This window comes from Rhamphochromis longiceps, linkage group LG14, assembly GCF_057381845.1.
Source record: "Rhamphochromis longiceps isolate RC_006_pf linkage group LG14, R_longiceps_female_GT1.1, whole genome shotgun sequence".
Classification (NCBI taxonomy): Eukaryota; Metazoa; Chordata; class Actinopteri; order Cichliformes; family Cichlidae; genus Rhamphochromis; species Rhamphochromis longiceps.
The window spans coordinates 42,799,944-42,815,335 of NC_140570.1; the positions used below are offsets into that span (position 1 = coordinate 42,799,944).

Here is a 15,392-nt window from a genome sequence, read left to right on the forward strand (position 1 = left end):
TGCCAACATCTGTGCCTAAAGAGTTGTGCACAGTATTGTGTGTTGTATCATCTGTTACCCTTGCTGCAGTGGGTTTTATGAAATTGTCACATTTTCATACAGTGTTGCTGTTCTGTCAAGTAATTACATCTGTATCTCTGCTGCTTTTTTCCCGAGGCAGAGCAGAGAGCAGGCTGGGGTGACAGCTGCAGTGACACTACCCTCCAATCACAGAAAACATACAGCGCCACATGGTGCATATTAGAGCAAAATCATATTTGACAACTGTGAGTTCTCTGCTCTGACATTAAACCATAACCTCTTTCATTAAGTGCTCACAGGGAGCTGCAGGACACTGCTGGTCAGAACAATGCAAACTATGATACAATAATGTCAATGAATTACATTCATTTTCTAGATTTTTTGTCATCCTTTAAAAATAGCTCCATTTTTTTACATGCTAAAATCTACAAATTATACAAATTTCCATCCCCATAAATACAACCTTATCTAAGTAACGCAGTGAGTTTATTTGATCAGTTTGTCCTTGTTAGCATTTACTGCTGGCTTACATTTAGCAGGACTTTAACCAACATATGGTAATCCTATTTCACGCCAGAGAACGATGAGCAGTCTCTTCGTTAAGAGTCTGATCAGCATTCAGTGTTATGTTAGCATGCAGGCTCTGTCCCTCAGAGCCGCCTCACTCCTCTCTCCCCCTCTCTGCTAGAAACAGGCCCTTGTGCTCCCAGCAGTCTCCTCCTGTTTTATTTACATCTTAAGCATTTAAGCTGATGCTTCATCCAGAGCAGTTTAGCGAGAGTAAGCAGTAGGAGGTCAGTGTCTGATTCAAGGACACTATTTACAGGACATATGGTTGCTTCAGGATTGAACCCATAACTTGTCATTTATAGAACAGTCCCTTTAATGTTCGGCCACCTGGCTGCTTTATTTGTGGCTGGGTAATATTGTGTAGAAGCGCTTTTATAAAAAATGTGATGAAAGTACTCTTAAGTCGAGTTGGTGTAAGTTACAGCAGATGCCATGCAGCTGGAAGCTGAGGGTGAAATCTCTTTTGAAGTAGTCTATTTTGGGGGATGATTTTGAGGACTAATCTCACAGCATGCCGAAAATATTTTGACCACAACCATGAAAATGGATGGAGCAGTTAAAAGGAGAGCAGGCCAGCATGGTAGCTCATCTTTGCTGTCTCTACCTTATTTATAGTCCAGAAAAGCAAAATAAAGCATGAGTTTAGCAGCAAAAAATTACAAACAAGCTTGAAAATAAAATTAAACTGAAAAAAATAAGCATACTAATTAAAGTATGACAAATTTAAAGACTGCAGATGTATCCTAAAACACAGTAACAAAGCACAACCCAGGAAACCAGTTGTTTATTGGAAGACAATCTTGGGAGCAAAAATCCAGCTGATCACACTTATGCAATTTAATATATGACATCATATACATCTCAGTACGTTAATAATTTCAGCCTTTAAGGCCTCCTGCATTTCCACTATTGGTACTTTTGTGCATTCCTGATTCAATCCTCCTCTCTCGTTCATGTTCCAACCCTTTGTCCAAAAAAGTGCTTCCTATGTTTGACTAGGTTTTCAGTAGTTATGGCACACAGCAGTTAACCAAATAAATTAACTTAGCGCAAAGAAACTTTGTACCCAACTGCTTACAGTACTTCATGCTACGAGATATATTGCATCTGATGCTACAGAATGCTTGGTGGAAAAATAGCAATAAAAGTCAGAATCCATAAAACATAGAAGTGAGATTTAGCCCAGAGTCCTTGTTGGGGTGATTTGAAAAAAAAAGTACACCAAGTAATATTTTTAGCATATTTTTCTTCAAATTATAAATATTTACAAGGATTTGAATTTTCTGAAAAACATAAGAATCACTTTTCAGGCATTTTTGCTAAACTGTGTAAAATTTTCTCCTGTCACGAGTAGCCATTCCTTAATTTCTAAGTACCATAGACCAGCGGTCCCCAACCCCCGAGCCATGCACTGGTACCGGTCCGTGAGTCGTTTGGTACCGGGCCGCGAGTGTTGAGGTTCAGGTGTGCAATTTATGGTTTACCGGGGGTTTTTTTCTTCGTTTTATCGTTCATATTTATTGTTTTTATCGTTACCTCAGTTCCCCTGTGTCTTTTCCCGTGTGTTATGAACACATTTTAGTTATTTAGGGCCGGTCCGTGGCACAAAATGAATGAAATATTGCAGAAAGACTGATGGAAGATGGAAACTTTTTTTCCCCTTCACATAAGAAAGAACACGCTTTTGGTCGATTAAATGTCTACTAAAACTTAAACACTGTAAAGAAGTGGCACACAGGAATTATGGCAACATCACATTGAAAGTTTGTAAAATTCATATAGAGAAATGGTCCTCATGCTAAACTTTCACCACGTTGAATGTCCATGTTTTTAAAAAAAAACTAACAAAAACAAAAAAACATCAATTGTTTCCAAACCACCTCATCACTCGTCTCCTTAAAGCCATCTATTTTTGAGTCTTATTTCAAAAGCTAAGGAGCCCCCGCATCATTGATTGTCCACTGGCCAAGGTAACGTCAGGTGACAGCTCTTGGAAATAGCCTTTGTAATTGGTCCCAATGAAACTGGCCAGGCGATCACTGCTTCATAGTGTTCTTGATGGTCCACCTCTGCCCCGAGCAGGGCTGCAGGACCAGCAGGTGGCCGGAGTAAACATTAGCCGGCACCACCTCCAGACAGCGTCCAGTAGCCCGATTTATGATCGATTCGTTCTGCAAGGCAGAAGGAGATACAATACTTTGGTTTTAACAGATTTCACAGATGGTCTGTGAACAATGCGTGATGGTGACAGAACAGTATGTAACCAGACCGGGCCTTATGTGAACTGTTGCAACCTCTTTCTTAAACAAATGGCACTAACTTTTTACCTTACATCTATATAAAATAAGTAAGGTCTCCCTATTTCCCTAAGACTTCTACGTCTGCAGGACTCTTCACTGCTTGTCCTGCTGTGTGACAAAGAATCGATGTGGCAGAAGGTCTGCAGCATCACTGTTCAAGCTCTCCTCTTCCCGTGCTACAGGCTGTAACTCTTTAGTTTTTAAAGGTTACCCAAACAGAACTAAAAGACCAACAGAAAATTGACTTACAAAAGGTTTTTCACATTAAAAGAAAAAGAGAATCAATGCCAAAGTAAAAGGTATATTGAGTCGCTTGTTACCCTTTAAGCAGTCTGGGTTTAGTTGTCTTAAGAGGACCCCTTATTTTCTAGCATAAATATAATTTTACAACAGTTATTGTTCATATTAATCATAGCCAAAGTCTCAATTTATGTGCAAATAATCCCCGTTAACCAGACTGCTTTGATTTCAGTAATAGCAGAGATGATATCCTAATATAGTCATCACAAACAGACAGATCTATCTGTGAAGTCCTACTGGCCCCGGTGTTAAAACCTTCTGTTTGTGAGGGTTTTAACACAAAGAAAGGTGGCTTCAACGGAGGTATTCGGAATATAAAGGCGGTTCTGTCAGATAAAGCATGAACTACGGGGCTGCAGCAATGCTGAGTATGAGAGAAATGAAGATTCATGCAAAGCTACTCTCATATTAGAGTCCAAGAGAAAAAAGAATGGACCCAGACATGAGCTCAATAGGTCCCTTTTAAAATCTGACATATAGATACTTTTCCTCTCAACTCTATGCCAGTAAATTTTAGTTTCTCTTATAAACACTCAGTTATATCATTGAAAAAGAGATTTCTTTACACTTCTGACCTGAGAGAAATGCCATGTCTTCTGTTTCACGTTGGTCACCTTTTCACAATTGAGGAGCTGAGGAAAGTTGCTCATCTGATCGTACACCACACAACGAGTGTCCTCACCAGTGCTGCCTAGGGGTCCCAGAAACAGCTGACCTTCTTTAGTGTAGCGTCCTAACTAAGAGGAAAACAGATACGTCACACATACAGTAAACGGAAAGTTACTGAACTGGCTGAGTGAATACTCTTCTCTTTATTAGCTAACGATGAAATAAGTATGTGATGATGTACAAGTTGAAGGTAACCTGGCAGGAATTTTCCTTGATTATGCAAGCTGTTGGGTTTTTTTTTTGCTGCTTTGAACAAGAGGATGGTGTTGTTCCCAATACTGCTGAGAGGCAAAACATGTCTTTGTTCTTCACTGAGTGCTAAACACAAAGATTTTCCTGTACATCACTGCTAATCACAGTGTTGTTTCAGCAGAGTTCTAACCCACATATAGCCCTAACATTTTATATACACCAAATTCTGCAGTTTTCTCAACTTGACAGAAAGAAAAAGCAGAAGTGAGTCAGATTCTTCCCGCTCTGTTTTCTAACCTTTGTGTCTTTCACTTCAGCTTTTTCGTTCAGATTAATAGTAATTTCCACTTTAGCAGTGCAGATAAAACAGTTCCTTTGGTTGCATCTAGCTCTGAGGCTTTGAGTGTGCTGACGATAAAGACTGATTGGGAAATTGTTTATATCGCATTCTGTTCCTAACAAAGCATGAATAGTGGTTGCAATGCCTTGCAAAAGATATAAAGATAAAGCTTTCCATCAACCACCCAGTCAGCCCAGTTTGGGTCTTTTTGCAGAGTAACTGCATCCTGTTTGCAGTACATCATACAAAAGTTAGGTGATTTAACAGCGTTTGGACTCAAAATCTTAAAAAATCCCACTTGTGGTCCCTAGATGTCACTGCTTCTTCTTAAGAACAGAGTATTTATTAAAATGTTTTTCTAGTATCTTTGACCACTACAAGTTACATTCATCTTTTCACAGATATTCATATCGCACTTTATTTTATGCACTTATGTGCTTTATCTGTTTTGCATACACACCTACAGCCAGTCACCATTTAACCTAACGTGCATGTCATCGGACTGTGGGAGGAAGCCGGACTACCTGGAGAGAACCCACGCTAAGACACCATGGGGTCGCTTTTATCTCCGTGGAAGTGCAAGTGTGAAAAACTGGTGGTCTAATAAAAACTGAAGACTTTTTGTTCCATCAAAAGGATAACTTTAAAAAATGCAACTGAAGCATGTCTTGTGAAGAAAGTGTGATGCGGCTGTTAGATTTGTATTGTTGATTGTCATTTATGCTTAGAAATATTTACTTATATATGCTTAGAGTTTTGTAATTAATTGTAGATTGGTAGAGGTTTTGATCCTTGATAGTCTGCAAACTGTGTGTGTATTAGACAGCACTTTGGGAGCATGAGAGGTCATACCGTGTTTTATTGTTTTATGGTAGGATTAACGTAGTTGCGTCTGTTCTAGTCTAGTCTTTGTTTAGATGAACTGCAGGACTTCCTCACCGTGTTATCTAGGATGAACCATCTAGGGTGAGGGGGAGGCTACCCTCTTCCTGACCAAGGATGTTTGACCCTTTGATCAGCAGTCCACACACACACACACACACACAGACACACACACACACACACACACACACACACACACACACACACACACACACACACACACACACACACGCACGCAGTAAGGATGGGCGGACATGTCTCAGCCTCCACCACTCTCAGCACTGGAGCCCCCCAGGGGTGTGTTCTGAGCCCCCTGCTGTACTCTTTGTACACATATGACTGTGTGGCCACTACCAGCTCCACCACCATCATCAAGTTTGCTGACGACACCGTCGTGGTGGGCCTGATCTCTGATAACAACGAGACGGCCTACCTGAAGGAGATTAGGAATCTGGAGAACTGGTGCCAGAGGAACAACCTCCTTCTAAACGTCAGTAAGACAAAGGAGCTGATAGTGGACTTCAGCACTAAGCAGGAGAGGAACTACCAGACCCCCGTCATCAACGAGTGCCCAGTGGAGAGAGTGGACAGCTTCAAATACCTCGGAGTTCACATCACGCAGGACCTGTCATGGTCCTGTCACATCAACACCGTGGTGAAAAAGGCCCGTCAGCGTCTCTACCACCTCAGACGCTTGAGAGACTTCCAACTGCCCTCCAAAGTGCTCAGGAACTTTTACTCGTGCACCATAGAGAGCATCCTGGCGGGAAACATCTTAACCTGGTTCGGGAACAGCACCATGCAGGACAGACGAGCTCTACAGAGGGTTGTGCGGTCAGCTGAGCGCACCATCCGCTCCGAGCTCCCTGACCTGCACTCAATCTACAGCAGGCGGTGCTGGACCAAGGCCAGGAAGATCGTGAAGGACCTCAGCCATCCCAACAACAGACTGTTCTCTCTGTTGAGGTCAGGAAAGCGATTCCGCTCCCTGAAGACCAACACAGAGAGACTGAGGAGGAGCTTCTTCCCGCAGGCGATACGGTCTCTCAATCACACCACCACACAGTACTGACCCACACATACAGTTCTTACACACACACTGGACTTTCTGGACTTTGTTTTTGCACAACACTGGTCACTATATTCTTCATTTCCGGTTAATACTTGTACAGCTGCTGTTATTGTGTATATATTTATTTATATTTAGATTTCTTCATACATTCTTATATAGTTCTATACTGTGTATTGGTGTATTTTGTTGTACAGTTATTTTATTTTCAACTTTAATTTATATATTTTATCTTATTCTTCCCAGTTAAATTTACCCTTCATTCTAATTTGTGTTGTACAGTTATTTCATTTTTAACCTTAATTTATATTTTATTCCTTCCTAGTTAAATTTACCCCTTTTTAATTTTTCATATTTATTTCCTACCTTATTCATAGCCTTTCCTTTTTTGTTTTCTTTAGGTCACGAGCAGTTGTCCAAGCATTTCACTACATATCGTACTGTGTATGACTGTGTATGTGACAAATAAAATTTGAATTTGAATTTATTACTCTTTGTGTGTATGTAGACGTCATATGTTAACGAACTTATGCATATTCATGTAACCTCAATAAAAGGACAGTGGTACGGGAGGACGGACGAGAGCAACTGGGGCCAAGCGAAGGAACGGCGATTGTCCGGTTCTCTCCCGTGCACGAGTAACATGAAGCTTGCCTACTTCGTGTCTTGCTTTGCAGTGTAATTATATTGCCTTTAACGTTCCAGCGGATGGTCAAGCTACAAACCTATCAGCGGCACTCATTTTTCCAGAATTGAATTGAAATTTTAGCTCCTTTAGCATTTTACCACTGAAGCCTTGACTTTCTGCCTAAAGCACCTGTTTACCACTGTGAGCTAAAAAGAGAGGCCCTTAGGGCTGAAGGGATGAAGAGCTGACACTGGCTGACTCAGGGCTTCAACACAAAAAGTGCAAGACACAATTTTATTCTGACAGCAGAACTCGCTCCTTGGAGGATTTCAGCTGAGCCTGTGATTGAGACACAGCTGCAAATCACATCACCGGAGAAGCTCACTGTATGTTTTCATGAGAAAGCAAAGCAACTGGAAAAAGATGGAGTATACTCTTTAGTATGGTGGTGAGGAAGAGTGTTGTACCTGAGGACCCCACCCATGGCATGGGTGCAGGGTGGCTGTGTGGTTCTCCTTCACACCCTGATCCATACACAGGTGGCTTGCTTTAGAATTGCGGACCTTAAATACACAAAAAAAAAGAGTCAGACTTAATTCATAAAATATGAATATTCCCCAAAATAATTACCGATTAAAAATGTATAAAGGCTAAAAACAAGGATGTGTCAGTGTGGATCAGACAAAGTTCTAAATCTCATTTATTTTCTATTAACAGCTGAGAAGATGTGGATGTACATGCTGTCTGAGTCCCTGCTTTCTTGTTATATTTTGGTCTGTGGAGGAGATACAAGTTTCTTAGGACTTTGTGTAAGTATCATTTATTTAATTTCAGTGGTTTAATTTGTACATCAGATCTTACATCTACAAACTTACTTTTTCCTGTGTCTTTGTCCTTCATGGCTCACCTCACCGTAGAACAGCGTATCGTTGTACCTCCTCATCTCTGGGTAAACGTTGTCTAGGTACCAGTGAAAGCTCTTACATTGCAGACTCTTCCTCAGTGCAACCCTCTGTGATATGTCTCCGTAATCAATACCGTGGTTCTGCAAGAGCAAAGGAAGTTATTATGCCTAAAGTCTCTACATAAATTGTGGAACCAAAAGAAAAACTGTTTGGCTCTGAACATGGACATCTGATAGTCACAAACAGACAAGCATGACTGACAGCATCCTCTCTAAGAGAGGTCTTGGTGCAGAAAAATGCCGTTCTCACCTCCATGGGGATGTTCCAGGCCAGGTAGACATTGGACTTGTACTCATCCATCCAGACCTCTGCCACACGCAGGGCATTAAGGCGTGTGTGGAAAGCTATGTTACTGTGGTAAGGTTTCTTCATTCGTGCAATATGAGCCACTCTGGAGCAAGGCAGCACCTCCATACTGCCTCCACACAGCCACACCTGTGGGTAGTAGGAGTATGAATTAAAGCTCACAATAATATACTGCTGGCTGCTGGGCAGCAGGAAATATAAATAGGCAGATGCACAGTCGCCGCGATGTCCTGATTTATAAAGTCAATTACAGCTAACAGCTGGAGCATAGAGCACCTGGAAGGACGTGTTTTCTTTGTGCTGGAACTAATGAAAGCTAAATCTGTACATTTAGAAGTCCTTCTCGGTTTTTCTTCTTGTTTTCTGTTATATAAAAAATATCTAATTGTTGCTTTTATTCATTTTTTTCTAGCCAACCTTAAGGGGCATCAAGAGGAGCTGAGGTTTTCGGCACTTCAGCACTGGGTTAACTTTTAAGCTCCAACTGTGAGTATACATACATAAATGCATGTTTTTTTACTTATATTGTTTGCTGTGACAACGTATCATCCAGAGCACTCTCCCAGTCAGCGAATACACCATGATGATTCCAGGCATGTCATTAAAGATCAACAAGAAGAGACGGTCAGAAGCACAAGTCATGCTTGAAGATGTGGCCAAAACATCTTCTACAGTTCACCATGCTATTTCCCAGCTTTGATGTAGGACAGCGGGCCAGAACAATAAGACATGAATGCTAGCATAGCCCCAAGAGCTACACAACAACAGAATAAAAAAAGAAGCATAAAAGCAAGCAGTTTACACAATCATAAAAGCATAAGACAACAAGTGAGTTTTGAGTTGGGACTTAAAGAGAGAGATGGAAGAGATATTTCTTAAATCAGGAGGTAGGGAATTCCAGAGTCGTGGAGCAGAGCAGCTGAAAGCCCTGCTCCCCATGGTGGCAAGACGGGGGGAAGGGACGGAGAGAGAAAGGGAAGAAGAAGATCTAAGACATCGAGATGGGGCAGTGATCTGAACCAGATCAGAGAGATATGGAGGAGAGAGATGATGAATAGCCTTAAATGTGTACAAGAGTATTTCTTCTTCCTGACCAAGATTCGTTCCTTTTGTTGCTTCTCATTAACAGAGGTCAAAGAAAGTATAATGATAAAGTGGAGAACTACTGGACATCATTCATTTTTGGTGCTAAAGGTTTAAGAATTAACTGCAGCAGAAGAGCTTCACCTGCTTGTGAAGTGGTTTAGAAAAGAAACCTCAGAGCATGAAGGTTGAATCAATTATCTCCTCATACAAACCACCCAGCAGCTGAGCTGAAAATGATATCAGAATGGCTAGAACAATGTTATGGTGCATCTAGAGCTACTGAAACAGCTCTTAATGCAAAACTTTAAAAAAGAGCTTTTTGACCTAGCAGACTTGCTATTGAAGAAATAGGAAGCTGAACAAGATAACTTCCTCCCAGGATCCTCTCTGGAAACAGCCAGTGGTACTCATCCCTTTTTCCAAAAGCTTCTACACAACCTCAGGAAAAATGGACATGCCCAAATAAGGGCATCATGTAGCTACAATCTCTAAGTTGATCAGTGGTGGAATCCAATGACCTAGCTGTAATCCTTACTTCATTCACAATGATAGCCATCAAAATCAGCAGGTCAAGACTGAGGTATCCTCTGCAGGTTTGGAGAACAAATGTGCAAAGCCAGCAACTGACCAATTAGGAACTATCCCAGCCACAGAAAAACACAGCCCTTAAACAAACACAGAGGCTTCAGAGGAAAACCCCTTGAAGAACAGATGAGAACAGGACATGGTGCTGTGAATTCATTCATGCAGGACTGTGAGTGAGATCAAACCACTGGACCCTGAATTGACCTCTCACTGTTAGGTAGAATTGTTGTGCACATCCACAAGCTTCAAAAGGAGATTAACTGCTCTCATAATGAATAATTTACCCAGAAAGTGGATCTCGGCAGGGTACTCACAGAAGAACTGAGCATCAAAATGGAAAAGAAAGAAGATTTAAGACACGTTAGGCATGGTTGTTGTTGACAGAAGGACTGGTCTGAGTATTTTGGAAACTCCTGATCTACTAGGATATTTCTGTATTACCATCTCTAGGGTTATCCCAAGGGATGGTCCAAAAAAGAGGAAATATCCAATGAGAGACAGTTCTCTGGGTGAAAATATCTTGTTGATACCAGACCCGACCAGAGACTGCTTTGAGCTGACAAGAAGGCAACAGTAAAACAGATAACTTCTTCTTAAAAACCACTTTTGCATTACTTTGAACCGTGAACCTTGAAGAATTTGGGCTAGAGCAGCAGAGGACCATATCAGGTGCTACTCTTGTGAGCTAACAGGAAAGTCTCCACAGTCAGGGGATCTCAATCAGATAGATCACCTTTGGTATATGACGCAATGGGAGATTCCCATCGTGAATGCACAGCTGACAAATCTGCATCAACTGCATGAGGCCATCATGCCACGATCAATCTTTGAGGAATGTTTCCAGTACTTTGTTGAATCTATGCCATGAAGAATTAAAACAGCTCTGAAGGCAAAAGAGTGTCCAACCTAATACTGACAAGGTGTATCTAATAAAGTATCTGCTGAGTGTGTCCAACCCACGAGCCTTCTGCTGTGAACATAATGAAGACATGGATATCCAAGCTATCTGAACCCACGTCAAAGTGATGTGAGCGTAACAGAAACTTCAAACTGACAGGTCGCCAAACAATTGCACAGATGCAACCTATTTCACTCCTGACAAACATTCCTACTGGATAAAAAGTAGGTCCGTCAGTCTTTCTTCACACTGGGAACAATATGAAACATGTTCCATCCACAGATAAGGAGCACTACAAACAGAAAATGGGCACATAGGTTTTAAAGATAACCTATGTGTTTCTGTTACCCAAGGACACGGGTGCTAACCAACAGAGGGTATGCCAAAAAAAAACATTTTACTGCTCTCTGCCACACTCTAAGATAAATAAGCAGTACTATGATTTCATGTAAAAGATGTTGGACAACAACCATGCAAAATTGCCCCATAGAGGTGCTGATATCTACCGCTTAACATTCATTATCCCAAGAATCCTGTTAAAACCCAAACAGTCATTGATTCAAGTGCTTGTTATGAAAGAGTTTCTCTGAATGAGGGCCTTCTCCCTGGACACATCCAAACAATCCTCTTGTAAGGGTTGTAGTGAAATGTAGAAATGTTGTTGTCGCAGGGCAACTCTGGATATGTGTCCCACTGCTTTGTAGTAAAAGAGGAACAGAAAGAAATGTGGTTCTTGAGATGTGACATTGTGGGCTAGATTCATGTCTTTGCTAATACTTCATCTCCAGCAGTTGTAATATATTTATAGGTGCGTTGAAGCTGAATTTTAGCTGTTTTATTGCATCTGTACACGTTTACTTATCTAGACTTAATTTTGGGGGGAATCTTGATATTTTTGATGACAAGATATAAGAACTTTCCATTTCAGATTCAAGTTATGACCAAGTCAACTCAAAGACAAGGCAACCGTTTTTGTCTTTCTAAAAATATTTGATTGTTTAGCTTGCTGGATAAAAGCCAACACACTCGGGTTGTGAAAATGTTTGACGTTATTTTTTCAGGAAAAATCTAATAACCTTGCAGAAAAACAAAAGACTCTCCAATCTCTCAAAATGTACAGAAACAAACTCCAACCTTCCTGCTCTGCTCTACGTGACCTATTTATCTCCATTGCCCTGCTGTGAGCTGCTCACACAGGACTGGTCCTCCAGGACTCTTAATGGGGCCTCATCAGTGGTGCCACGCTACGGTGGCCACTGCTCCACTTAAAACCTACAGGGGTAAAGAGGGAGCAGGAACAAGAGGAAACTGGGTGACACACAAACCCTGATGCCTAGTTCGATGTTCTCCCCTCCGTAGACGTCCATGCCTGAGTCGAGTAGACCGAGTTCTCCAAAGTAGTCCCGATTGGCCACAAAGGAGCATCCAATCATGGCAGGCGTCCTGCAGCCAGGAAAACACACTATCATGTGACACTGAGCGTTTGCAAACACCAGAATGTGTTTTTTTGTGGCTTTATCTGATGTTTATTTTGGAGTACTTTTCTACAACCCAAATCTCCACTATGCAAAGTTTCACACTTTATATTTCAGCCTATTATGTGGAGGGTAAATCTAAACATTTTTGTGCATACTCATGCAATTTATTCTTATTTTTAATTAAAGAATGGAAGGAAATCCAATTTAACACAAATATATGGGTGATAATCAGATAATTAAAATCCTATTTTCACCACTCTCTAATTTAGGCTGTAATTTTTTTATTGCTTTAATGAAGTCTGGTTTCCCATCAGGAGCTTTTTTTCTTGTTTTCCCCTAATCTTCCCCAAAACTAAAAAAAGAACTTGGTGGCAGTTTTATTGAAAATCTTAAAGAAGTGGAAAAAAATACATCTCAGAAGTGTGAGATCTGTGTTCACGTTTAAATGGGAGAAGCTGGCATACCTTATTGGTGCAGACATGTCTCCCTCCTCCCACCACTCTTTGGGTGGATTAATGTACATGCACCACAGTTCCCAGTTGTAGCCATGGCCAGAGTTCTCATAGCGCTCCACCTCAAAGGTATCGTGCTTGATGTTGTCGATTGACGGCAAGATAATCCTCTTGTGGTTTTCTTTTATTCTAGCTAGAACTGGTTCTGACCTGAAAAAAGTGCAAACACACACACACTCACACATTTAGTTGACTTTACTTTGTGCAGAAACAAAGTTTATAACATCTTTTAAGAGCACCACTTTTTTCATCCACTTCAGTCAAATAGAAAGTTCCTTGTGTCGTCCCAGTTTTATCACTAATTCTGTTTGATTCAGCCGAGTTGAGCTCTGCAGGGGGCAGTGAGAGAACTGCACGGTATACCTTAAGTTATGCACTGAGCTCGAAAATGAGATCCACAAAAAGACATCAACAGGATGTGGCAGTTGTCTTAGCGGGGTTAATAAGGTCCCTCATTGCATGCTAATTTCTTGACAGTATTTAGCCTTTGATTCAGTTCACCACCAAGCGCTCAGCTTTTTTGAATTAGTACAAAACCTTCATTTTTTATGGTTACTAAAAATTTACTTTTACGACAAGTTCTCCAAGAGGGGTCCTGTTTTGGTGTGTGTTTTATGTGTGCTTGTGATGTTTTTTTTTAAATAAAATCCGTTCAACCTGATCCCACAGCCTCAAGTGTCTCATTTTAAAACTTCTCAGGCGTGAAATAGCTTGGCTCTTCCTTTTATGCAGCTTCAGCTATCCTTTGTCTTCTCTTTCCATGGTTTCTTTGCACTTTGTAGCACTCTTTTAACACTGATACCCAAAGCTCTATTATTGTCATTGTTGTTATCATGAATAAGTAGAGAGATACTCCCATACGGTTTATGACAAAATTTAATCCGAAGTGATTGATGGCCCTAATCATGACCTTTTGACCTCGCCCCTCCCCCCCGGAAGCGAGTAATGACCGTGACGAATTGCATCCGGAGAAGGGGGGGGCGGGAACCCCCCGACATCCGGAGAAGGGGGGGCGAACCCCGGAAGCGCGCCATCTGTCGCTAAGCGTGTCGAATTGCATCCTGAGAAGGGAGGGGGGGTAAACCTCCGGAAGCGCGCCATCTGTTGTTGGGAAAAAAAAAGAAAAAAGTTTTTAGAGGGAGGAGAATAAAAGCAGAGAGGAGGAGTTCACAATTTCTAAGCCTCAGACACACAAGATGGATTTCATTCTGCAGCCCAGCAGCTCTCCTGTGTCCGATGAGATCTGCTCTCCCAAAGAAGAAGGCTTTGAATATGCCATATTCAAATACAGCATATTTACTAAGGAAGGCCTCGATCCGGACCTTATGACACTTCCGGAAATACTCCGGAATTGTCTAGTCATTTTCAGACCTGATGCGTCATGTTCCATATACATGAGGGGAGGGGTTTGGTTCCTGAAGCACAGCGGTGATGCAGCAGCTGATTTTGTGCTGTATAGAGAGACAGAGCGGCAGCTAGTTTTCCGCAAACTCATAGTCTGAATTCTGTTTCAATATTATGACGATTTTCTCTGTATTTCTTAATGGGAATAAAGAGTGACTTCCTGTAGAGATTTCAATAGTATTTTATTTTCCTATAATACAGACGCAGTAAAAAAAACCTTTAAGATGATCTGCCTAGCAACAAATTGCATTTTTAGGCTACACCATAGCTTGTGATGAAAAGAAGAACTTTCTATCCGCTTGTAACCTACAGGCTGCCTACCCCGTATGTGTAAAAATGAATAAATATCCCTTAGTGAATACTTTTCTTTGAATACTACTTTTCCTTTTGAGAATCCCTTTTACAAGGGACTGAAAAAACAAACCATAATTGCCGTGACAGGCGATCTTGTTTCACACACACACACACACACACACACACACACACACACACACACACACACACACACACACACACACACACACCGCGGGTCAAGGAGGAGTGAGATATCAGATATCAGTTTTTTCTCAATGCTTATAACCTATAACGCGCCCCCCAAAACAATATTATTATTATTAAAACATCTATAAGGTAGGTTTTGCGCAGCCTGCTCCTTGTCAGACCAAAGTTTTTTTCTTCATTACTTTTAGCTACTTTTACACTGGGTTTTCTCAATAGACAGAAAATGAAAATGAGGAGTCAACAGCCGATATTATCATTGCTTGTAACCCGGTAAATAATTTCGTACATCTCCCCATAAAATAAGCCTTAGTGGAAAAAAGCTCATATTCGAATACGTTTATTCCCCTCTGTGGGAAAGAGTTTTTTTCTCAGAGTCAACCATGAGGCGAGTTTTGTCAACAGCAATTGTCCATTTGGTAAAACAAATATCCGCCTCTAAGTCGTATTTTACCGTTGCAGAATGTGGAAAACAGACAGCCCTCACAGGAGGCACCCAGGGGCCCACCTCACACACCATAGTTAAAATATTTAAATTTCAACTAAATTTGTAGTAATGATCGGATTTCCTCACTTATCTACACCACACTCCTTGATTTCTTATCGTTTCTTATCGTTCCTCTGTCCCTTAATAGAAACTATCCTCCCTTTCAGTTGTCTTTTGCACTTCCATATCGCAAAGCAGTTAC

At 41.2% G+C, this 15,392-nt stretch overlaps 1 protein-coding gene and 1 long non-coding RNA gene across 2 annotated transcripts; one reads left to right on the forward strand and one right to left on the reverse strand.

Moving 5' to 3' along the window:
- Nucleotides 1–1,360: 1,360 nt before the first annotated feature.
- On the reverse strand, nt 1,361–14,709 carry LOC146654913 (polypeptide N-acetylgalactosaminyltransferase 17-like). Its single transcript, XM_085380861.1, has 7 exons — nt 12,754–14,709; nt 12,137–12,254; nt 8,186–8,371; nt 7,879–8,016; nt 7,439–7,534; nt 3,767–3,928; nt 1,361–2,762 (listed from the first exon to the last, which is right to left on the reverse strand). Exons 1-7 carry the CDS (start codon nt 12,984–12,986, stop codon nt 2,628–2,630), a joined length of 1,068 nt encoding a protein of 355 aa, XP_085236987.1. The 5' UTR covers nt 12,987–14,709; the 3' UTR covers nt 1,361–2,627.
- On the forward strand, nt 7,068–9,227 carry LOC146654914 (uncharacterized). The gene is made up of 2 exons (XR_014907317.1): nt 7,068–7,780; nt 8,655–9,227. It is a non-coding gene; the product is annotated as an uncharacterized LOC146654914 (long non-coding RNA).
- Nucleotides 14,710–15,392: the final 683 nt, after the last annotated feature.